This window comes from Staurois parvus, unplaced genomic scaffold (assembly GCF_062004578.1).
Source record: "Staurois parvus isolate SC_StPar_1 unplaced genomic scaffold, SC_StPar_1.0 ptg000818l, whole genome shotgun sequence".
NCBI lineage: Eukaryota > Metazoa > Chordata > Amphibia > Anura > Ranidae > Staurois > Staurois parvus.
The window spans coordinates 9,948,991-9,975,165 of record NW_028318614.1 but is presented as its reverse complement, the minus strand read 5'-3'; the positions used below and the strand labels follow the sequence as shown (position 1 = coordinate 9,975,165).

At 40.4% G+C, this 26,175-nt stretch overlaps 1 protein-coding gene across 4 annotated transcripts in view; it reads right to left on the bottom strand.

Moving 5' to 3' along the window:
- Positions 1–26,175, bottom strand: part of SYT7 (synaptotagmin 7) — a 529,323-nt gene that overhangs the window by 17,351 nt on the left and 485,797 nt on the right. For all 4 annotated transcript variants that reach the window (XM_089655043.1, XM_089655044.1, XM_089655045.1 and 1 more), the window contains one exon: positions 6,981–7,095. In XM_089655043.1, coding sequence (XP_089511169.1) covers positions 6,981–7,095 — 115 coding nt within the window. The remainder of the gene's footprint in view (positions 1–6,980; positions 7,096–26,175) is intronic.

Sequence of the window (26,175 nt, the reverse complement as noted above, 5' to 3'; positions counted from 1 at the left end):
GGTATTAAATTATTTGTTTTTATTTAATTGTGCATAGAATACAAAAAACATTGGACCTGTGTTGGAGTTTATTTATTGTAATTCTTTTTGTGAAATATTCCTTACTTTCTATTCCCGTGATACTATAAGAAGTAGAGTAAACATCACACCAATGGAGGGTAAGATAGCAAAACAGTTTCTAACTTTTCCCTAGTATACTGTTAAAAATGATTTTATCACTGTGTGCATCCCTGATGAAGAAAATCTGTCTACTCCTTGTTGTGGTGACAGAACAGGATGTGAGGGTAAATCTTTCCAATTTGGACCCAGGAAACATGACAGAGGTTCCATTACTACCCCTCTTTCCCTTCAAAAAGACATCCCAGCTTGAGTTTCACTTTCATGGAATGACAAGTTACCTTTCTAGTTCAATCTGCAGTCAACTGTTTTACTTAAATGGTCAAAAATTCCCATTTTGATTAGTTGCAGCCATGACAACAATGCTGTTTGCACAGAATGCCCCCAAGATCTTACTTCTCATTTATTTTACTGGTCTACTGCTTTTCTGCACTGAGTTTAAAGTAAGCTAGTGTTCCCCACCACCTTTCAAATTTGTTGATATACTCTCCATATGTCCACAGAGATGCTGTTATTCTTTTTACAAAGCTAAACATGTGATTATAGCTGGCAGACTTTCCCATTTAGCATTCAGTTTTGGAAGCTCAATGGAAAGGTCTGTCTCAGAATCTACAGATTCTGATACAGATAAAACTGATAAGAACCTGCAATGAAGTTTTATAAAATAAATTTGCAACACATAAAACCTGGAGAGGATTTTTTTTATAATCAACATGGAGTGCCACTTTAATGCAGGCAATCAACTGATTGCATCTAAGTCAGTGGTCTGCCTACATTAAAGTCACTGTATCTACATTAAATGAGATGGTACCCATTTAACATAGATACAGTATGTAGGTAATCAAAGAGATACATTGATAAACCTGATGTAGTAGAAGCTGAAAATCAAAAGAGAAGATGACATACATCAGAGTACAAATATGTAGTAAGGGTAGAGGCAGTACACAGAGAGCAGAGGGTTGTGCCTGGCTGCGTTTCCAATTTACTACTGTGGCATTGGTAATATATATATATATATATATATATATATATATATATATATATACAGTTGTGTTCAAAATAATAGTGTGTTGAAAAATGTGAATAAAGCTCAAAATCCTTCTAATAGCTTTTATTTCCATACACAGAATGCATTGGGAACACTACACATTCTATTCTAAATCAAAACATGAAAAATATATCAAATTTGTGTTGTTCCTCTAAAAAAATTGAAGAAAAGTAAATATTAGACTGTTCAAAAAAATAGCAGTGTTTGGTTTTTCTTTACAAATTCAAACATCCTTGTTCTTACCTTAACAAAGAGAGAGTCTACTCTACTCTACTAAACACAAGTTCTCCTGTTGTAATCCTCTTTATGCAGCATAAAATTAATTTAACCCACAAGAATCAATCATTAATTTACTTTTTTTAGACAGGCTTTGTCATCATTTCAAAATTATTTCCAGTCACACCACGTAAATAAACCTACATATCAGATCGTGCCCAGCATCCCAGAGGACCACCAAAGTCTACATTCCACATCAGAACAGCTTCACTAAACTGGATTATTTCATACGTGTTTGGATTTTTCCATACTGCTTCAATAAATATTGACTTAAAACAGTCCAAAGAACAGCACATCAGCTGCTAAGATCAATATGCTGAAAAGGTGGGCGTTTATTGTGCAGTTGAATAGTATTGACTAAAAGGGACATTTTTATTACTGAAAACGGCAGTATGTTGAATAACTGGATGGCCTTGCTGTGGTTATAGTTTCAGTTCCCCCCCAGGGAAAAGAATTTCCCTTTGTTTATATGATCTTCTTACACATATTCCTGTTTCCCCCACGGCCCACAAAATGCACTAATTTTATAGTTAGAAACTCATTTCAATCTGATTTTATCTTAGATAGCTCAAGAATTTGTGCTTTTCAGGTTGTTAGAATTCATAGGGACTGGTGTGAAAGCTCTAAGTACTTTGTAAAGTGCTGCACAATTTGTTGGCACTACATAAATAACACAATACATCTCCAGAGCAAAGGCAAGGACATATCAATAGCTACAGCAATCTCTCTGGATGTTATAGGTATGGAAGATAAGAAAGAAAGGGGGGTGGCTGTACCATGACTTCATGCAGGGTACGTTGATGCAGCTGGAATGATTGCTACTATTGCATACCTCCCCAACTTTCTGAAATTATAAAAAAGGACACTTTTTGGTACAAAGTATGTGGTCAAATGACACATCCCTGCCACAGTCCTGGTTACATGGACCACAGAGATCTAATATGCCTATTAGATTGTAAGGCCTCCAGAGTAGGACCCTCCTATCTCTTTGCCCTTCCATGTGCACTTACTGCAAAGGCTAGTTATAGGTTGGGGTGGTTTCCTCTTTTTTGTACAGCTGGTTAAATTTGATGTGGAGATGCACTGGATGTCTTTAGGTGCTCTTGTTGGGTGTCCCATACATCCCTGTGACTTTAAGGACTCCCTCCAGGCAATCCTGACCTTGATATATCCACTGCTATATGTGCTCCAACTTGGAAATTATAGAGTTATGACCGCAGTATGCAGAGAAGCCTTAGCATATTCACTGCAGATTACACATATATTTGCAAATGTGTGCAAACAAAACTCTGTTTTTAACGTGAATTGTTAGACAGGGTCAGTTTGGAGGTTTTCTTTTGCAGACTAGCTGGTAAGTGTGCTCGAACTGGTAAGTGTGCTGGGAAATCTATGCTTCTGATGTGCGTTGCCCTTCCATGTGCACCTTACTGCAAAGGCTAGTTATAGGTTGGGGTGGTTGCCACTTTTGCATACCTCCCAACTTTCTGAAAATATAAAAAAGGACATCTTTTAGCACAAAGTATGTAGGCAAAGGACACATCCCTGCCATGGTCCTGGTTACATGGGCCACAAAGATCTAATATGCCTATTAAATTGTAAGTGTTCCTGAGTAGGGCCCTCCTAACCCTTGTGTATTGTATTGTATTGTAACTGTACTGTTTCCCTTTATGTTGTAAAGCACTGTACAAACTGATAACAATATAAATCCTGTACAAAACTAATAGTGGGCAGAAAATGATCGGCTAAACCACACAAGTGCTGTTTTTTTCTACTTTTGGCTTTTCAAAATAACAAACGTGGTAATATAGATGTTGGATAAAATGTTTAGTGCAGCATAACACTTTTGGTAGCAAAATAGTAGTTACATAGCTACATGGTTACATAGTTGGTAAGGTTGAATAAAGATACCAGTCTTCATCCAGTTCAACCTGTGTGTGCATGTGTATGCATTTATGTCTCCACCACTTACCATATTCCTGTATATTGTGTTCACTAAGATGGCCATCTAAAGGTTTTTTGAAAGTATCAATAGTGATGGGCTGAACACCCCCTTGTTCAGTTCACGGTCAAACATTCGAACATAACAAAAGTTCGATGGCAAACTTCAAACAGAGGGGACAATTCACTAAGCCGTATCTTACCGCATCTAAATATGTGGTAAGATATCACAAAGCTACTAAAAACATTCTTTAATGTTTTAGCTGTCAGTGGGGTTCCCCACTGACAGCTGAATGTGAAAAGATGTGCCGGCATTGCCTGCCAATTAAAAACATTTTTTAAAAACTGCGTGGGGTCCCCCTTCCCATGCATACCAAGCTCTAAGGGTCTGGTATGGATTTTGAGAGGAACCCCCACACCAAACATTTAAAAAAAAATGGCATGCCCTCCCCTCAAATCCATAGCAGACCCTTATCCAAGCATGCAGTTTGGCAGGTCAGGAAAGGGAGGAGACAAGCGGCACCCCAATCCCGCCTCCCCATGTGAATAAGTACTGCTACTCATTAAAAAAAGTTTAGTGTAAAAAATCTCTAAGTGCAATAATATATAAGTAGAAACAGCGCCAAACAAAAATAAAATACAAAAATAATGACGTCACCACGTTCCGTAAGCTGCCGGCGTCTCCGGCTTTTTCAGCGGCTTTATGTATATTTGCAGTTGCTGCTAGTGTCAGCTGATGGCACTTGAAAATGTGAAATTGTTCGGATAAAGAAGCTTTTAATGAAAACCTGCTATACAGTATCACACTATTTCTTGCTCTGTTCTCTTCTCTTTGAGCGTATATGCTATATGAAGATTCGTATATTATAAGAAACATCTTCTGTTGCCGGTGATCGGTCTGCAGACCATTGCTCTCAGAGCCAACATGCAATTTGCTGGTTCATAATTTTACTAGTAATTTGCTCTGGTTAATTTATTTAATTCTATTAGTGATGGAGTCTTGCACATATGTTGGTGGTGGATTTTCAGCAATTATGAAGTTTTGGATTTGAAGAACATTAGAGAAATTTTTATTGATTTCCTAGATTCTAATCTCCTAGATTGTAAGCTCGAAAGAGCAGGGCCCTCAATCCCCTCATGTTTTGCATTGTATTGGTATTGTTCTTTCTTGCATGGTACACGTGTGGCACTTTAGTTCTGGTATTTAAAAGGTAATATACTATGTTTAGATTTTGTTTTTTGAGGTATTTGAAGAGCACCTGTGATTGATTTGCATCTTCTTCAGTGGAGTAGGAAGCGTCTTCCTATCAAGAATTGATCTTAGTTTGGACATATTATTTGGACACTTTGTGTATTGGGACTTTATTTTATTTGTGTGTATTTTTTTATTTTTTTGAGATTGTTTTTATTTTTGCATAATAATTTTTTTGGGTAATTCCTTTGGGACTTGATTTTTCACTGTAACTGTGGGTTTTGGGTTTAAGTCAATGAATATATGAGTTATTGGTATTGTTCTGTCACATGTTCTGTCCCCCTTTGTAATGTACAGCGCTGAGTGAACTATTGGCGCTTTATAAATACTGTATAATAATAATAATAATAATAATTGATTTATTCATTGAATATTTGTAATTTTGATCATTTGGACATTTTATGAATAATATCCAATTATTAATTTGCACATTTTTTGGTTTATGTATTATTGTCACAGCAACATGTTTGTTTAATGAGCGCTACCCTTTTCCTTTTATTTTTATTACAAAATCTCTTAGATTGTAAGCTCCAAGGAGCAGGGCCCTCCTAACCCTCTTGTATTGAACTGTATTGTTGCTGTATTGTCTCCCGTTATATTGTAAAGCGCTGAGCAAACTGTTGGCGCTATATAAATCTTGTATAATAATAATAATAAAAAATGACAGTCGTAGACAGTTTTGACAAGTCCTTTATTAAAAACAAAAGTAAAATAAAGTCCCCCAAAGTAGATCCAATGCCAGTCACAATGCCCGCTGCCAACGCCGACCCGAAAAGAGAAAAAAAACACCGCTCTCGATGCTGGCTACCGCCATCTGACAGCTACGCCGGGATGACAATTCTTAAATACTGTGTGACATCATCATGCTCTGTGATTGGTCAAAGCATTGCACCTGACCTGGGGTCAGGTGCATTGCTTTGGCCGATCACAATGCACTGTCAGGGCACAGTGCATTGTGGGGCACAGCGGGCAAACAGCCTGCCGAACACCTTTACTGTTCGTGTAAGTAACTAATGGTCGACTTGAACATCTAGCTCAACACTAATTATCAAGACTCTCCGCTGACACCACCAATTGTGCAAGGGAGTTCCACATCCTTACCACTATAATAGTAAAGAACCCCCTACACAGATGGTCAGTCCCTCCAAATGAGAGGCAGTTGGGAGCTATGCTATTGGTTCTCCATAAGCGTTGATTTCTAATTCCAGGATAGAAGCTTAAAAACCTATCTCAAGCTGTACCCTCATATGGGTGGCATAATGAATGCACTAGCACTGCGTCAGAAGTTAACTACACTCACCTTCTTGCAGTGCCAATATGGATTAAGATTTCAGACATATCTCCTAACCTTAAGAGATGGGTAAGAGGGACATCTTTTAGTGCTGAGTATTTAGTCAAAGGACACACCTGTACCACACCACTAATCACAAGGACCATGCTGAATTAAAATGCAAGAATGACCATATAAACCCATTGGGGCTTTTTCACTGCTACTTCTACTTGATATTAGTGTTTAAAATGACCTAATGGACCAGAATAAAAATTCATAGTAATCAATGTGACAATAAATGCTGTATTTAAAGTGCAAATCTAGTCAAATTAAAATATATATAAAATATATTTTAAATACTGCTGGTACAGCTAAATGAAATATTACAGACATCCCATAACCTGGAACTAGATACAAAACGGGAGGTAATGTATAATTAGCCAGGTAAGACAGGTATCTGTGAAAGTCAGCTCATTCCATTTTTCTTTTTGGGTTGGACTAGCAGGGATGTCTCAGAGTGCATAAGCAATATCCCAAAATAATGAATTAACATTAAAACGAATATAGACAATTTTCTGAAATAGCGAAAAAATAACATAACCTCTGAATGTGCGAATTAATTCCATGACCATATACTCTACTGAAATAAGGAAAACGTTCCAAAAACGAATCATTCTAACATAGCGAATATGATGAAAAGAAATAACGTACTGATGAAGAATGAAACTGAAACTAAACAAATGTTTCCAATGTCTCCATCTCTACTCCTTGATGGCAGGGACTGTACGGTATGTAAAGCAGTGCATAAATTGTCAGTGCCTTATATATGCCTGTAATAATATTGCAGTTAAAAGATAACCATGATATTTCTCTCAGAATAGGTTTTCTTTAAAAATCTTTTGGAAAGAAAAGACTTCACATATCATATGCTGTTTAACTGCGCATTTAACTAGTATAGGTTTGATAACTTAGTAAAGTGATAGCACGTTGGTGTTGTAGAAAATATAACTATTTGACATTTCCCATGGCACATGCAAATAAATAAATAAAGAAGACTTTTGCTCTCCCTTCGTACAGACCTGATGTTCCCCCGATGTCCATGGCTTTTAGATTCCGCGCCTTGATGATGTTGACAATGATAGAATTCGCTGAGGGATTGTAGCAAAGGGACAGCAGCAATTCACCACGGCTCCCCTGTAATAAACAAACTGAAATTATACGACTATACCATCTTCTTCAGCATTGATGGATTGTTATTGAAGGAATAAATGAGATGTTATATTCGGTTCCAGTACTTTAACAGGCAAACAAAACATTGGTATTCACAAAGGTACAGCTTGAAGCTCTTTGAAAATGATCATAGATCACGCTATACACATACAAGATTTTCTGATCTTTTGTACAAGGAGAAGACCTCAGAAAAATAATTTCTTTTATGTTACATCCCGCTGGGAGTATAAGAGAATGCTGCCAACAGGGAGACCTGACACTCTTCCAGGATCTTTGGACAGACCTTATAGCAATGAGCCTAACGCAGCAACATTTCAAGGGGGTGACAGACTGCCAATTCTCTCTTTATCTAATAATATATATCTTTCTTATGTGCACCTGTAGGGAATATATATTAAACTAGCACACTTCCCAAAAAACAGATTTCAACAGATTTTTGTAATGGTAATATATTCCTGTTCAATAGATTTTTTTAATTGTCCAATTATTGTGATTCCCTTGAGGAAGAATACATATAATAAATGCTGTAATTCCTAAACCAGTTACCTGAATCTGCATACATTCATTAATTAACTTTGAATTTTTTTTTATTAAAGCTAGATTGTAAAATAGCAATACTACTATCAATTTCTGTATATTTTTGAACCTAAGTGTACAGATGCACAAGGTTTTTGATAAAGTGCATTTGTGAGGTCAGGCACTGATCTTGGACGAGAATGCCTGGCTCGCAGTCTCCATTCTAATTCATCCCAAAGGTGTTCTACTGGGTTGAGCTCAGGGCTCTGTGCAGGTCAGTCAAGTTCCTGCACCCCAAACTCGCTCATCCATGTCTTTATGGACTTTGCTTTGTGCACTGGTGTGCAGTCGTGTTGGAACAGGAAGGGGCCATCCCCAAACTGTTCACACAATGTTGGGAGCATGAAATTGTCCAAAATGTCTTGGTATGCTGACGCCTTAAGAGTTCCCTTCACTGGAACTAAAGGGCCAAGCCCAACCCCTGAAAGACAACCCCACACCATAATCCCCCCTCCACCAAAGTTTACACTTGGCACAATGCAGTCAGGCAAGTACTGTTCTCCTGGCAACTGCCAAACCCAGACACATCCATCGGATAGCCAGACAGAGAAGCATGACTCATCACTCCAGAGAACACGTCTCCACTGCTCTAGAGTCCAGTGGCGGCGTGCTTCACACCACTGCATCTGACATTTTGCATTGCACTTGGTGATGTAAGGCTTAGATGCAGCTGCTCGGCCATGGAAACCCATTCCATGAAGTTCTCTATGCACTGTTGTGCTAATCTGAAGGCCACACAACGTTTGGAGGTCTTTAGCTATTGACTCTGCAGACAGTTGGCAACTTCTGCGCACTGTGCGCTTCAGCAAACTCTGACCCCGCTCTGTCATTTTCCGTGGCCTACCACTTCGTGGCTGAGTTGCTGTTGTTCCCAGTTGCTTCCATTTTGTCATAATACTACCAACAGTTGACCATAGAATATTTAGTAGCAAGGAAATTTCACAGATGGACTTATTGTACAGGTGGCAACCTATCACGGGACCACGCTTGAATTCATTGAGCTCCTGACAGCGAACCATTCTTTCACAAAAGTTTGTAGAAGCAGTCTGCATGCCTAGGTGCTTGATTTTATACACCTTTGGTCATGGAGATGATTGGAACACCTGAATTCAATGATTTGGAGGGCTGTCCCAAAACTTTTGGCAATATAGTGGACAATAAAATGAAATATATATACTTCATAACTTCATATAACTACACAATCCATTTTGTAATTTAATGTTAAAAATGATCTCTCTGTCTGCAGTCAGGTAATACTGAAAATGTTGCTTGTAGCAACGGCAACGGCAACTTCTCTACAAGGTTTGCTTACAGAATGCTCCCGATTTGTATTTTCCTACTCGTGTGTATGGCTTGCTGCTTTCCTCAAATTCTCTCTTAACACAACACTTGGACCGATCATGTGATGATGGCAGACAGACTCTCCCACTTAGCTCTCATGAGAGAAGAAGTGATTGGAAATCAGGTATCAGTATCCACAGAGTAGGTAAGTATATGGCTGCACTAATATTAGCTAAAATCTTTGCAATGTATGTTTGTAAATCTAGGGATATATACCTTTGGCAAACCGTTTATTTGTCAACTAGATTGGAGTTTATTCAATATTTATTACCAGTGAAAATCACACAACTGTTTCAAATTCTGTCCATACCCAGCATTTCACATAACATTTTCCTGGTCATTTCAGTAATGCTAATGGTAAAACTCTAATGTACTGTAATGAGAACATAACACTGCTCAGTATCCCATTAACTGTAACACAGTAAACCGCTTTATAAATGTAACTTTAACACTAAAGCTGGCCATAGATGGGTTGTTCAAGAAGAGGGCTGATTGAAAAAACCCCCCAAAACATATGGATTCCCCCATCAAAACAAGCGAGGTAGATGGAGGTACCCTTTCCGATTTGCTATTGTATTCTGACAGAGGGGACTCCTCTGCTGCCAGAATACACTGATCAGCGCTGCACCCGATTGGCTGCAGCCCGCTGATCAAATGGAAATTTTCCAATATCCTGTTCATCAAAAGTCAATTGTCAGATTGGCTTCTGTTGCTGGGAACAGCCATAGATGAATCAAAATTTGCCTGGTCCCTGCTGAACTTCGATTCATCTATGGACAGCTTAACTCTCCCTGTAACCCATACACTAACAATAACTCTGCCTGCAACCTTAAAGGTTGATGTACCTGTAACACAAACTCTCACACCAAACCTCAAAATAAATGTAACCCCCAAAAACTTGCTGTAACACTTACCCCTATATTACCCCTATATTATACTAACCCCTATATTACCCCTCTCTGTAATTGTAGTCATAAACCTCTCACAAACCCTCTCTGCAATCACAACCTTATCCATATACACCCTGTAACTTCAACACTCACACTGACCCTCATATTACCCCTACCTGTAATTGTAGGGTAACCCTAACACTAAACCTCACCCTCACCATAACACTAACATTTAACTTCAACACTCACACTAGCCTTCGCCATAACCCCAATACTCACATTAACCTGTATTGTAACCTCCACACTCACATTAACCCTTGCCATATATTAATGCTCCTACTACCCCTTATTGTAACCTCAATACTCACATTAACCCTGACTGTAACCCCAGAACTCACATTAACCTTTACTATAACAGCAGTAGTCACACTAACCCATACTATAAACCCAGTAGTCACACTAACCCATACTATAACCCCAACACTCACACTAACACTTCCTGTAACCCCAGCACTCACACTAACCCTTCCTGTAACCCTAACACTCACACTAACCCTTCCTGTAATCCTAGCACTCACACTAACCCTTCCTGTAACCCCATCACTCACACTAATCCTTCCTGTAACCCCATCACTCACACTAATCCTTCCTGTAACCCCAACACTCACACTAATCCTTCCTGTAACCCCAACACTCACACTAATCCTTCCTGTAACCCCAACACTCACACTAATCCTTCTTGTAACCCCAGCACTCACACTAACCCTTCCTGTAACCCCAACACTCACACTAACCCTTCCTGTAACCCTAACACTCACACTAACCCTTCCGGTAATCCTAGCACTCACACTAACCCTTCCTGTAACCCCAACACTCACACTAACCCTTCCTGTAACCCCAACACTCACACTAACCCTTCCTGTAACCCCATCACTCACACTAATCCTTCCTGTAACCCCAACACTCACACTAACCCTTCCTGTAACCCCATCACTCACACTAACCCTTCCTGTAACCCCAACACACACACTAACCCTTCCTGTAACCCCATCACTCACACTAATCCTTCCTGTAACCCCAACACTCACACTAACCCTTCCTGTAACCCCAGCACTCACACTAACCCTTCCTGTAACCCCAACACTCACACTAATCCTTCTTGTAACCCCAGCACTAACACTAACCCTTCCTGTAACCCCAACACTCACACTAATCCTTCCTGTAACCCCAACATTCACACTAACCCTTCCTGTAACCCTAACACTCACACTAACCCTTCCTGTAACCCCATCACTCACACTAATCCTTCCTGTAACCCCATCACTCACACTAATCCTTCCTGTAACCCCAACACACACACTAACCCTTCCTGTAACCCCATCACTCACACTAATCCTTCCTGTAACCCCAACACTCACACTAACCCTTCCTGTAACCCCAGCACTCACACTAACCCTTCCTGTAACCCCAACACTCACACTAATCCTTCTTGTAACCCCAGCACTAACACTAACCCTTCCTGTAACCCCAACACTCACACTAATCCTTCCTGTAACCCCAACATTCACACTAACCCTTCCTGTAACCCTAACACTCACACTAACCCTTCCTGTAACCCCATCACTCACACTAATCCTTCCTGTAACCCCAACACTCACACTAACCCTTCCTGTAACCCCAGCACTCACACTAACCCTTCCTGTAATCCCAACACTCACACTAATCCTTCCTGTAACCCCAACACTCACACTAACCCTTCCTGTAATCCCAACACTCACACTAACCCTTCCTGTAACCCCATCACTCACACTAACCCTTCCTGTAACCCCATCACTCACACTAACCCTTCCTGTAACCTCAGCGCTCACACTAACCCTTCCTGTAACCCCAATACTCACACTAACCCTTCCTGTAACCCCAACACTCACATTAACCCTTCCTGTAACCCCAACACTCACATTAACCCTTCCTGTAACCCCAACACTCACACTAACCCTTCCTGTAACCTCAGCGCTCACACTAACCCTTCCTGTAACCCCATCACTCACACTAACCCTTCCTGTAACCCCATCACTCACACTAACCCTTCCTGTAACCTCAGCGCTCACACTAACCCTTCCTGTAACCCCAATACTCACACTAACCCTTCCTGTAACCTCAGCGCTCACACTAACCCTTCCTGTAACCCCAATACTCACACTAACCCTTCCTGTAACCCCAACACTCACATTAACCCTTCCTGTAACCCCAACACTCACATTAACCCTTCCTGTAACCCCAACACTCACACTAACCCTTCCTGTAACCTCAGCGCTCACACTAACCCTTCCTGTAACCCCATCACTCACACTAACCCTTCCTGTAACCCCATCACTCACACTAACCCTTCCTGTAACCTCAGCGCTCACACTAACCCTTCCTGTAACCCCAATACTCACACTAACCCTTCCTGTAACCCCAACACTCACATTAACCCTTCCTGTAACCCTAACACTCACACTAACCCTTCCTGTAACCCTAACACTCACACTAACCCTTCCTGTAACCCTAACCAAATCCCTACAATAACTCTTATTAATGACAGCTTAATACCTTATTTACAAACTCTCCTTTCCTATAACAGGTTTATCTGTGACAAAAGCCAACTCCTTGGTATCATATAAAACTGTTCTAGATTATTCTCACCTACCTCATGAACTATAGACAACACAAAGGATCACACCATACCCTATACCACACAGAAATGACTATACACAGTTTAGAAGCAGATATACTTTCATTACAAGTGATTACAATATGCTTTATAATGATTCTTAGGCAGTTCCAGTAATAGTTTTCCCATGCATCTAGTGTCATTTGTAAATGAGGTAGGCAGTCCTGCTAATTGTGTTATTGCTGTTATTTCACTCTGGGCCTTTCTTGATTTAATGGGAATTATGATCCAGCACCAGTTAGCCTGCAACATTAAGGCATGCATTCAGCTCTCCAGATTCTTGGCATTGTTACAAACTCACACAGATATTACAGGTGATGAAAATATGCAAAGTGAGACATACAATTATATCATTAGCAGAGCAGAAGGATACAAAGTATCCATAGCCTTCTTAGGTCTGTCAGTCTGCTGGCTCTTTGAATGGCTGTAATTATATATTGTGATACTGTGTGTCTGCCCTTAGGACAAGGCAAAGCAGAGGAATGACTGTGTTATCAAAGAGGAGAGATGAATGAACTGTAAATAATGGGCATGCCAATTAAAGAACAAGGCAGGAGTCCAAATTGTGTTTATGGATACATATCAGTATCTGTATTGCTCACATTGAACATTTCTGTGGATTTGAGGCTTGTGTGAGTTTACATTATAATTCATATGTCTCTGCCAATGTGTTGTACTGTATTATGCAGAAAAACAAAAACCAGCACCATGGACATCTGCTATACCCTACAGCTGTCATTTGACTTTGTAACTAAATAGTTTATATATTTCACTATTCTGTGCTAAGCCTGTCAATCGGTAAATCCCAAAAGTTTTTGCGTTTGCAGTTGTTGAGCCATATCCTGCATAAATACAGATAAGGGAATTGTGCCTTCATGCAGACGTCAACAGTGGTATGTAAGCAGGTAGTGGAGATGGACACTCTAGGGGATAGGATAATACATAAAATAGTTGAATATTAACAGCTCAACATTTCCATTGAGTTATGGACCCACATGTTCATGTCCCTTGGTAGTTCGTTTCCTTTACTGCTTTGCAGAGACACAAAGGAACAATTTTCTGGTGGATTCTCCCATACTATTACCATCTAGGGCTAGATCTCTTCCAAACTGAATGTTATGTCTAGCTCTCTGTTTAAAGAGATTTCACAAAAGTGGATAATCATCGGCTTGAAGCAAGTATGGGGGCCAAAGTTGCTCTTTTGCTTATTCTTTCAGAGCATTCTTCAATCCTTTTAATCCCTTTCTCAGGACACACACTTTAGGTTGCAATTCATACCCAAGACTGACATTAATCAGTGCCAAAGTATCATACTAATAAGATATCGACCCAACATTTTCAGTTTTTATCTTAACTAGGATTAAGGGGCAGGAAGGTTTCGTGATCAAGGGTTAATAGGTTAAGTATACCGTCGTGATGAAGGTTTAGGTTTTTTTTACTTTAGTACATTCTATCTTCCAGTATCAGCTCCTCTTTCAATCCAGCACTGTAGCCGAGAGCAATATCTTTGCTTGCTCTCTTTCTCTCTCCTTACAGGCACAGAATCAGCTCCTGCTGTTTTCAGTCAAATCCTGTGAGGAGGAAGCAGGGCGAAGGGGCCAAGCCGCACTGTGTGTGTCTATGGACACACACAGTCCAGCTTGGCGGCGAGTCTGCACATCTGCCCCCATAGCAAACACTTGATACAAAAGAGGAGGAGTGGCTGGTGCCAGGGGAGGACCACAGAAGAGGACTATTGCAAAACTATTGCACAGAGCAGGTAAGTATAACATGTTTGTTATTTTAAGCCTTAAACCTGAGCCTTTAAAACCACTTTGAGAATTAGATTAAGATTAGAACAAGATTTCCACACAATTTTCATATCCTTATTAGTGTCTCCCCTTCTGACTCCCTATAGCACCACTAAACCTCCTTGTTGGTTAAAGTGATACTAAAGTCTTGTTGTTTTTTTTCTTAATAACAAACATGTAATACTTACCTACCCTGTGCAGTGGTTTTGCACAGAGCAGCCCAGATCCTCCTCTTCTTGGGTCCCCCACTGGCATTCCTGGCTCCTTCTTCCTGTTGGGTGCCCCCACAGCAAGCAGCTTGCTATGGGGGCACCCAAGCAGGCACTCTCCTGAGCCGCAGTCTTGCATATTCATTCAAGCACAGAGCCAGGCTTGGCCCCACCCCCCTCCCTCTCTGGCTTGGCTCACTGGCTGTTATTGACAGCAGAGGTAGCCAATGGTTCCAACTGCTGCCTCAGCCAGTCAAGAGTGAGAGTCCCCAGAGAACTGAGGCTCTTGTGGACATCGCTGGATCGCGATGGGGCTCAGGTAAGTGTTAGGAGAGGCTGCTACACACAGACGATTTTGTACCTTCATACATAGAATGCATAAAGGTAAAAACCTGGAGCCTTTAGAAGCACTTTAAGGATACGTTCACCTTTGGGAACATGTTATATGTTCCACCTGTTTTAGAGCGGAAGACGTAACATATTCCCAGTGCTTTAGCCGCTGCCTGATCTCCCCCGCCCTGTGGCAGCAGTACATGGAGAAGTTCCCCATACAAACTGTCACTTTTTAAAAACAGCATGGCCATTCAGGGCTCCGCCCACACGGCAGCATCATTCCTTCACAAAGTTCTGTGAATGAATGAACTACAAGTCAGCTGTGAAGACATCTGTCGGCCTGTAGTTCACAATGAACTACCACGACACTGTGGAGGTCTTTGGTAGTTCATTGTTTCTTTCTGTCTGTATATCTGCAGGAGACCTGCATGGTACCAGCTGGCTGGCGCAATGCATTACAGGCTAATGCATCAAAAAATAATAAATGCACCTTTTTTACCTGCAAAAAAAAGTGCATTTATTATTTTTTGTCAAAAGGTGAACTTATCCTTTAAGCATTTACATTAGGAAGGGAAATTTAAATTTGCTTAATACTACAGATAGTATACACTGTCTTATGTCTTTGTACCCAGGGACCAAAAATTGTATTATCACTGTAACTTACAAAGTAATGACATCCTTGAACACGAACATAAGTCTCTGGATATTGTTTCTGTGCATGGCATGCATCAATGCGCTGCAGGTGTAAAGGAGTATAAATGAAGAACAATTTTTACTACCCCCTGCACCTGATTTCTCCTTTTCAGGGTGCCATTGCAGTATTGGAAGATGGAATAATTAATTTGGTTGCTACTGGCTGTAGGCGATCCTGTCACATTCAAGGCAAGCACACTTCAGCAAGCCTTATGGTTCTACCACTAGCCCTCTATAGTACTGCACCTAATACTATTGTTATTCACAGGTACTTTATAAACCTAAAGATTTTCTTGGAGTCACCCATGCATGTCAATAGCTAGCCACGTAGTATCCCAGTTCTCAAAGGGAAACCTTTTACACTTTTATGCAGTCCTAAATAATGTCCTCAGCATACACACACACACACACACACACACACACACACACACACACACATTTTTCCAGTGATCAAACTAACTGCATACAGTTCTATTCCCTAATGGTATACATTTTTTTTCCCTGCTAGAGAACACTCAGTAAAGGGTCCACAGGAGCTTTAGGATTTGATTGAATTGTGAATATCAGCAACTCTATACTTTACTGATGCATTAAGAATTCATACTTGTTCATGATGTACATGGTGAGTTTGGTTTTCTCTGACTTCAGCTATGATTTTCTGGTAGGGAATGATAATCCTAATTTAATCTGTTCTGGATGATTGACGTGGCATATTTTTTCTCCCTTTAAATACTTGCAGGATCTGGAATGTCAATTCCCACATTAATGCTCTTCATTAAAGAAGAACATCAATCAAAACACACAATTTTGTAATAAATGCAGTATGAATATTGATTGTGTTGTATCTACTTTGGAGGCAGCATTTGGAAAACTAAGTATTGCACCATTCCAATCCTATTTGACTGACAACAGCTGGCCTACTTTAAAAGAAAAAAATACCCTTGGTAACTTTTTAGAGCTATAGTTCCTACCAAGGGGTTTAAAAGTCATCTATCTTCAGTTTGCATTTTCTCTCCAACTGATATTGATCACTTTGTTTTAATTAAGCTAATGACCCCTCCCCCGCTTTTGGGTGGGCTGTGTCACTATATATACAACATTTTTTTACATGTTTTTGTAAGCTACGAGGAATTCGTTCGCTGAAACATGATAGCATCTTTGGATTTTGTATTAACATTTTGTAACCAATAAAGAATCTACATTAAGAATCATCCGAGTTGCCTGCTAACATCTGTAAGAACAGTGTTGTGGCAAGTGAAGGCCTTAGCCTGAGCACCAGTCTCCAGTTCTCATTTGCACAACATAGCAGTTGAGCTTGGGTGAGTTGTATTCCATAATCTAGAAAAGGAGTAAAAATCTTTATACAATAAGTTGTGTGTATATTCACCTCAATTACACTGTTCAACAAATTTTTATTTTTTGCCAGTTTTGGAAACAAAAGGATCCATTTCTTAATGAATTTCACATTCTGAGTTCAAATATAACAATGAAATTTGTCAATTGGCTCTAGTTTTTCTGTAAACGGAAAGTTTTCTACTATAGGCGTAATGACTACATAATGCACAATAATTATATAGATAGATGTCTTTCCACAAATATAAAGCAAGTGATATTGACTACATAACAAAGCCTAAATGGCATAATATATTGCATAGGATTACCAAGAAAAATTATAGCCATAAGCTAAGTTGAATCATTTTAATACTTAGGATTCTCACTAGTTTTGTCTTCAGTTTGTGTCGGTTTTGCTTCTATTGGCTTTTCTCTTGTATTCGAGGAAAGGGCTATCTCTTACAACTGCACGTGACTACACACTTCAGGTTCTTCCTCACTTGACTCAACCACGAAGGATTCTGGTGCTTTAGGAATTGGTAGCCCCTCTCCATGAGGAACTGGACGTATTGCCGATGGAATATTTGGATATGGACAGATAACTTTTTCTTCTTATTTAGCCCTTTTGTTGGAGGCACCATATAAAAGTAACAATTACTAACATGATCTGTTGGCTCTCTCCAAATCATTGGCACAGCGAAAGGCATAGATGCCTTTTTTCCATTCAACCATTGCTCCAGTGCCGTCCCACAAGAATTGCAGCATATATGTGGTGCCCAGCTCTTGTCCTGGTCTCCTATCTTGCAGCCAAAATACAAGTTGTAGGCTTTCTTAATCATTCCGGTTATCCTCCTTTTTTGTGAGATAAAAGTTATTTCACCGCAGATATAACAGAAATTATCTGCTTTATTCACACAAGTTCGAGGCATTACTGAGTAGCCTATATAAGCATAAAACGAAATGTAAAGACGCTGTCGAACTACAATCAGCTACAGATACTGCAGCTTTTATTCCCTGAAGTGATGCAATTAAAGGCTAATATTGCATCATCTCAGTATACATGCAATTTTCTATTGGTCACCAGTATCAATTGCGCAATATGCAGCTGAAGTTGCATCATAATTTTGAATGACTTACATCATTAGATGGGTGAATATATCATGGAAACTAGAGCCAATCAACATTTTTTAGGGTCATTTTCGTTTTCAGCACCCCAAAATTATGTAAGATTAGCTAATTTTATGCCCAAAACTTTTTACCTGTTGAACAGTGTTATCCAATCATCTTAAAAACAAATTTCTGTTTGCATAATTTTTCTGTACATGATTGGACAAATGAAGTGAATATTCACACAATTTATTATGTTAAGTTAAATCCTTTAGTGAATAAGCCCAGTTAATTTAAAGGGGGATACACTCCTATAATACAATAACTTATGAGACTGCTCTAAAGTAACACAATGAACACTTGTATATGACTGGCTATATATCAGTAGCATACAGTATATTAGTAGTGGAGTCTGGTGGTATGAGCTTATGTAAGTAGAATAAAATAGATTCTACTGAATTATATTTTGCCCATGCCTGACCCCCTGCAAACTGACTTGGATGAGATGCTTTTAAGATTGGGGTTGATGTGTGAATGGTTCACAAAATACAAAGCATTCTGTGAATGGTCAAGGGCAGGGGGTTGGATAAACGACACAAGCACTTAAGTGTATGAAGGATATGGATTTTCTATTCACAGTGGGCCAGAAGTACAGAGGGAGCCTTATTATCCAGCAAGAAAAAAGTATAAATTTTAAATGACAGAGCAGACATCCAGATGTGGCATAAACCTCAGCAGGATAATTTTTTTTTACACAGCAGAAATTACAAAAAGTTCTATGCCTGGATTTTTGCTTTAATCATACCCTGCCTGCAGTGTCTATGGTGGTCCTGTCTAGAGATCAGTGTGTTTCTTAACTGGGGTGCTGTGGGCATGGGATGCAGTGTGCCCTGGATCAGCCCTGTGCATTGCCATGCAGTGGGTGGGCCAGCCACCAGCACCACAACAATCAATTAGATTAGATTAGATTCAACTTTATTGTCATTGTGCAAAGTACATGTACAGACAATAGCAATATAACAAAAGCTTGGAACAATGAAGCTAGGATGCACAGTGTAATTTGTTGCTATGGCCCATCCACACCATGAGAATGCATGATGCTGATCCAGGGCAAGACGGCATTCAGGGTTGCCCCCAGGATTCAGGAGAGGCTAAAGTGCACCACTGTCCAGACCTGCTTTGCCTCCCACCTCTGCCATGCTGCTGAAGTCATAAGGAAGGGCTCTCATGGCATGCGATGGGAGGCTCTGTGATTGGAGAATCTGTTTTGGGCACTCTGTGATAGGGGATTCTGTGAGGGAGAGATTCTGATGTGGTGGACAGCTCCCTTGTAAAGGGGAAGCCTAAAATGTATAGGGGGACCTCTTAAGGGAAGAGCGGGACTGATGTGATGACAGGAGTAAGTGATGGGGAGGTGATGGGAGAATCTGATGGGCTTGGGGGGCTTTTGATGCGTTGGTGGGAACATTGTCTCTGGAAAGGGCATCCCCTGAACCCCCATACTTACCTTATTTGTGTTCCCTTGCAGTCTCTTTTGGTTCTTTGCAGCTGGCTCTAAGATCGCTTGTGTTGATGACCCCAGGGAGCAGTGACATAACTCCTCCAGTCATTTGACAGTGCATGGGCCTATATGCAGCTGAGAGATCAGTAATGGCTTGTTGTAAAGATTTTTTTACAGTCCATAGTCTGGTCACAGATGCACTGATAGGACCACTTTTAAAAGTAAACCACCAACAGAAGTTGTCTAAGTTCTTTAATTTCATTTATTCTATATATTTTGGTCTATACTGTCCAGATACTATTACAATCACTAATAATTTAGTCTGATCTATATATTAAAAAGCAAAAAGTTTACCGGGGGGACTGTGAACTATTTATTTTTTCTCTAGGTTTATACAAGGCACAATATTGTGTTCCTATCTTTCCTCTATATTTTCTCAGTTAACCTCTAGCTGAATAATACCTTGACCTGAGTATCAAATCCCCCACTTTACAGAATAATACATGTGAATAATCCCATATTACTTTTAATCTCCATGATCTTTGTCACCTGCACGACTGTGAAATCTGTCCTTTTCCGATGCTCAGGAGCCTAATGTCATCACCCTTCGAAGCTTGATTATTGGGATTTATCCTTTGGTCTCTTATGAATCCTGCTGCAAGACTCATTATTGTAATCATAATATTTTTTATGAGTGTATTAGATTGCCTGGAGGTAAGAGACATAGCAATCCTGGTAATTTTATTCTGGTGGAATATTACAAAGCAGGCTGTCATATTTCACCTTGCAATTGAACCACCATTGACACCTTCCTTCATATGGTTAATAATATTAATCTGCAGTGCTGCTACTATATAAATGCATTACTACCTCTATTTTTTGGTAATAATCCAAAGCAATTTATAGTCTAAACCTCTCTTCAAGTGGTGGATAAGAATAGGGTCTAATGTACTTATTACATAGGTTACATTGATCTGTGAATCATTACATATCTCTTAAAGCGGCGCTCCACCCAAAATGGGAAGTTCCGCTTTAAGGACTGCTCCCCCGCTCCCCATTAAGGATTGGCACCTTTGGGGGGCGGGGGGAGTGGGTACCCGAATTTGACAGGTACCCGTGCCCACTTCCGGTCTGATCGCCTAGGCCAGTGGTGGGCAACCTTTTTTTTCAACTGAGCCAAATCTCGCCAAAACCACGATTGAAATTTATTTTGAGAGCCACATTTTTAAAACTGAAAATAGGATGGTACACTGTTTTTAGTTTCAATAAGTTTTTATAGTAATTCATCCCCCATAGTAATTCATCCCCCATATAGTAATTCATCCCCCATAGTAATTCATCCCCCATATAGTAATTAATCCCCCATATAGTAATTCATCCCCCATATAGTAATTCATTCCCCATATAGTAATTCATCCCCCATAGTAATTCATCCCCCATATAGTAATTCATCCCCCATAGTAATTCATCCCCCATAGTAATTCATCCTCCATAGTAATTCATCCCCCATATAGTAATTTGTCCCCCATAGTAATTCACCCCCCATATAGTAATTCACCCCCCATATAGTAATTAATCCCCCATATAGTAATTCATCCCCCATAATAATTCATCCCCCATATAGTAATTCATCCCCCATAGTAATTCATCCCCCATAGTAATTCATCCCCCCTATAGTAATTCATCCCCCATAGTAATTCATCCCCCATATAGTAATTCATCCCCCATATAGTAATTCATCCCCCCTATAGTAATTCATCCCCCATAGTAATTCATCCCCCCTATAGTAATTCATCCCCCATATAGTAATTCATCCCCCCTATAGTAATTCATCCCCCATAGTAATTCATCCCCCATAGTAATTCACCCCCATAGTAATTCATCCCCCATATTAATTCATCCCTCATATAGTAGTAGTAAGTAAGTAGCAAGTAGTAAGCCAAGTCCCCCCTGTGTCAATTCACTTACCTTTGCTTCGCGTGTTCCTCTCGCCGTGTTCCCGCGCCGTTCCGGTCTTCAGGGCGGACTGTGAGAGGAGCCTAGCTCCTCTCACGTTCGTCACGCTGCCCGCCTACACACGTCCTGACAGCCAATCACTGGCTATCAGGATGTGAGTGGCAGCGAGACTGGCCAATCATTGCATTTGAGCGCGCTGCCCTGGCTGTTTTTTTTTTGGATCACGCTGCAGAGTCCCTGCCGCCCGAGAGGAGGGAGGGGAGCGGGCGCCTGGCACACAAGAGCCGCATTAAAGCGTGTAAAGAGCCGCATGTGGCTCGCAAGCCGCGGCTTGCCGACCACTGGCCTAGGCGATCGGAAGCGGAAGGCGTCCTCCCTCCCTGTAAGCTTTTCAGACACGTGACAGGTCCCAGAAGACTTCAGGACCATTCATGAAGTGCAGTGCTACTCGCGCATGCACAGTGGGTACCCGGTTGTGAAGCCGCAAGCTGTCACAGCCGGGTGCCCACACTGATGATGCCGTCACCTGGAAAACAGGATGGCTGATGAAATGGGCTGCGGGGAACACACCGCGGGACTGAGGGACAGGTAAGTGGTTGTTCAGATTTGTAGCTTCTGACTTTTTTGACAGCGTGAGTGGAACTCCGCTTTGAATCCCACTTAGTATATGACAGTGAAAACATAGGACTTTGATATATTTGATGCTAGATTTTAGTGACATATTCCTATTAAAACCTAAGATGTTCTCCACTAGAGTTAAGTGGACAATATCACCTAACTTTATTTTGTGGTGAAGTTACAGATTTTGTGTTTGTCAAAATGTTGTGAAAAATAGCCTCTAATATCACTGTGTACCACTGCAAGGCAGCATTATATTATAAACAAAAAAATCAGCTTCAAATTACAGTAGGAGCATGCAGTGAGAACTCGGCATCAAGGTTCTGAGAATTAAATGAAGCAAAAACCTCCAATTTCACCCATCCCTAATCCCCACCCATAAAACTGCACAGATATGGATAAACAAATCAGCAATGAAAGTCTCCATTAAACCTTCACCTTCTATTCTTGACTGAGGCTGATTAGGGCATACAGCTTGTAAATTAATACAAACTTAGGGAGCTACATGGTAAAATTCTATTACCACAAAGCACCTCAATTTGTCTCTGTGTACCTCTATTTCCATTCCTTTTTTCTGAAATATTTGTCCACCACAGTGTTTTGCGAGAGAGATCCTCTGACATTAACAAGGTGATGCTGGATGCAGAAAAGCACTCTGTGGTAGAATTATTAAGCAGGTCAATAGCCAAAGTCAACCATCGCATCCAACCTTATGGTCATTGTGGTGCACAGTTATACCCAATGAAATGAAAATGTGCATGGAGGCAAATTTTTCTGTACACTCTTTCCAGCTCTGCAGTTGTGGGATACTTGCATGAGCTGAAATATGCCCCTTCTGTGAACACAACTTGACAAGCCCATCAGTGCATCATATAAAAACAGCAGAGGTCACCACAAATGTCCATAACTAGTAAAAGAGCAGCCTGCAGCCCCAGCTTTAATGTGTTTACAAATCCCTTTGGTTTTGGTCCCTTTGGGTCTGCTAATTAAATAATTTTGTTATATCTGCTTTTTGAATAATTGTTGTGCAGTACAGTTAGTGAGTCTAGCCACGCTAGAAAGGAAGTGTGTTACTAGCAGGGTCACCAGGTGAAAATAAAGGGAAAAAGTCTAAAAAAATATAAAAATACATCTACCACATCTACGTACTAGTAAGCTGCAATATATTACATTTTTTTCTTGGGTTTTGATATGTGTACAGAGATGAGCTAATAAATATCAGAATCACGAGAACCCAGCACCTTCACCAAATCCAGGACCAGATTTCCATCACTGGGGACAGTTTTTCTTGGTTTACTTGTCCTATATTGGCTTAAAATATTGGGGGGAGGGGGGGGGGTATTTACTAAAACTGCAGTGCACAGAATCTGGAGCAGGTGTACACAGTAACCAATCAGCTTGTAACAGCTTGTTCAATTAAGCTTTGACGTTGACGTTGATTTGTTCCTCTTTAGTTCCATTATAACTGTAAATGAAGGCAAAACACCAGATAGGATGATTACCTCATACTAGCAACTTCTTTGTTTTGTACTGAAAAATGTATCGCAATGAATAATTTATAAAGTTACTGTACACTGGGATAAAGAGGAGGTTACCTTGAAAGTCCATGGTCCATATTGAAGAACTCTCTAATCTTGAAACACACACACACTCTCACATACACCAAGCAGGCGATGTAGAATGAAGTGAGACTAATGCTGTCACCATTCACAAAGAGATAAAGGTTTGATTGTCAAGCTGTCCCCCCTTCTGCCAGTCACAGTCAGGGAAGAATATTCACATGTTATGCTCCTAATTATGCACATATTCTCCAAATCTCACTTGATGAGTGAATCAGCTACTTGCAATGTTACCATTAAATGAGGCTTATGTTTAGCAATACAAATATTAACATATGCAAATGTCCCCATCTGCAACAGCTTGATCAATCACGCAAAATACTCTGTAACAGATATTTCTATACAGAAATCTTAGCAGAATGTTTATAATCTTTATGGATAGTAAATCAGGGAGAGCTGTAGTTTAAAAAAATAAGGCACGTTTGTTTCAGTGATGGCGCTGCCATTTTTGGCTTTTGGTAAAAAAAAAAAAAAAAAAAAAAAGAGTAGAAGTAATAAATGTCCCCTAACTGCCACTAACCTCTAGCTTATACCTGACAATAAAGCAAACCGCAACACTTAAAGTGCACCTGTGCCCATACTATGGACACACAGCGGTTGATTGACTAAAACTGGAGAATCTGGTGCAGCTCTGCATAGAAATAAATCAGCTTCCAGTTTTTTTTTTTTCAAAGCTTAATTGAACAAGCTAAAGTTAGAAGCTGATTGGCTACCATGCACAGCTCCACGCAGATTTTGCTCTCTGGTTTTAGTAAATTAACCCCAAACGCTCTATTCACACTTCACTATTTGGAATCGCATGCAGAATTGCTGATTCCAAATCGTGGCCAAACCAACAGGCGTTTAGGTGCCACTGTCCCTTAATGGCACCCCAAAAGTGACCTGATTCTGCCACGATTGTTTTGTGACAGTATGGAATAACCATTTTGGCAAACCACACCTTTAAAAGGTGCATGAAGCTTGTCACCTAAGGTGGAGCAGGAGCTTCTAAAGGTGCATAGGGCAGTCCATTCAATCGCATGCAAATCGCTCAAACAAAATTTCAAACGGGAACGCTTGTTCCTGCTATGTGAAAGTGTGAATGCAACCTTAAGATTTTTTGTTTACATTTTTAGCAATCACTAAAAGAGATTTAAAATGACACTGTCATCTTGCTAATGTATGCAAATACTTTAAAGTGCATACTTTTAAATGCAGGACTCACCTAAGGCTCTGTTCTTAGGCCCCTTCTTTTCTCTATGTACACCTCCTCTTTTGGTCACTTAATAACCTCCTACTACTTCCAATACATCCCTATGCTGATGACACCCAAATACCTCTCTGTTCCTTACCTCACTCCTTCAGCATTCAGCCTCCTCTAAATCCTTCTAAAACTGTCCTCAGAATATTGCCCCCTGTTGATGCCCTCCACCTTGACTTTTCCATCTATGTCAATAATACAACTTATGCAGGCCATAGACGGGTCGTTTATTGGATGAATTTTCATCCGCACGAAAAATCGGCCGATAACCACGCCGTTAGTGGGGCCAGCCCGTTGGCCGTTTTTCGCGTATCTTCTCATTTATTTTTATCAGTCATGTTGGAAAATCGAGGAAAAACGTCAGTTTTTCGTGGACATTGGTGGCAGCATCGGCCAATAAACAACCCGTCTATGGCCTGCCTATCAGTCCCTTCCCTCATGCCAGGGTACTAGGTGTAATACTAGACTCTGACCTGCCCTTTCAGCCCCAAATCCAATCACTGTCAAAAGCTTGTGGACTTCACCTCTGTAACATCTCTAAAATGTGCCCCTTTTTAACCAATTAAACCAACGAGCTACTCATTCACTTCCTTCTTATCTCTGACTTTGACTATGCAACTCGCTTCTCATAGGCCTATCTCTACACATGCTTTCCTTCCTTCAGTCCATCATGGATGCTGCTGCCTGACCCATCCACTTTACCAACAGTTCAGTGTCTGCCACTCCACTCTTTCAATCCCTCCACTGGCTTCCCGTTGCCCAATGAATACAATTCAAAACATTAAAAATAACATACAATGCCTTTTTCAACTTTGCACTAAGTTACATTACCAATCTTATCTCAAAATATCATCCAAACCATCCTCTTCGCTCCTCCCAAGACCACCTGCTTTCTAGTTCCCTTGGCTGTTGCTCCAATGCTCACCTCCAGGACTTCTCCAGAACCTCTTCAATTCTCTGGAACTTTCTACCTCAATCTGTCCAGCTATGTCCTACTATTTCCTTTGGCTCCTCTTCCTATGCTCACCTCCTGGATTTCTCCAGAGCTTCTCCCACCCTCTGGAACTCTCTACCTCAATCTGTCCAGCTATGTCCTACTCTGACCACTTTTAGGCAATCCCTTTAA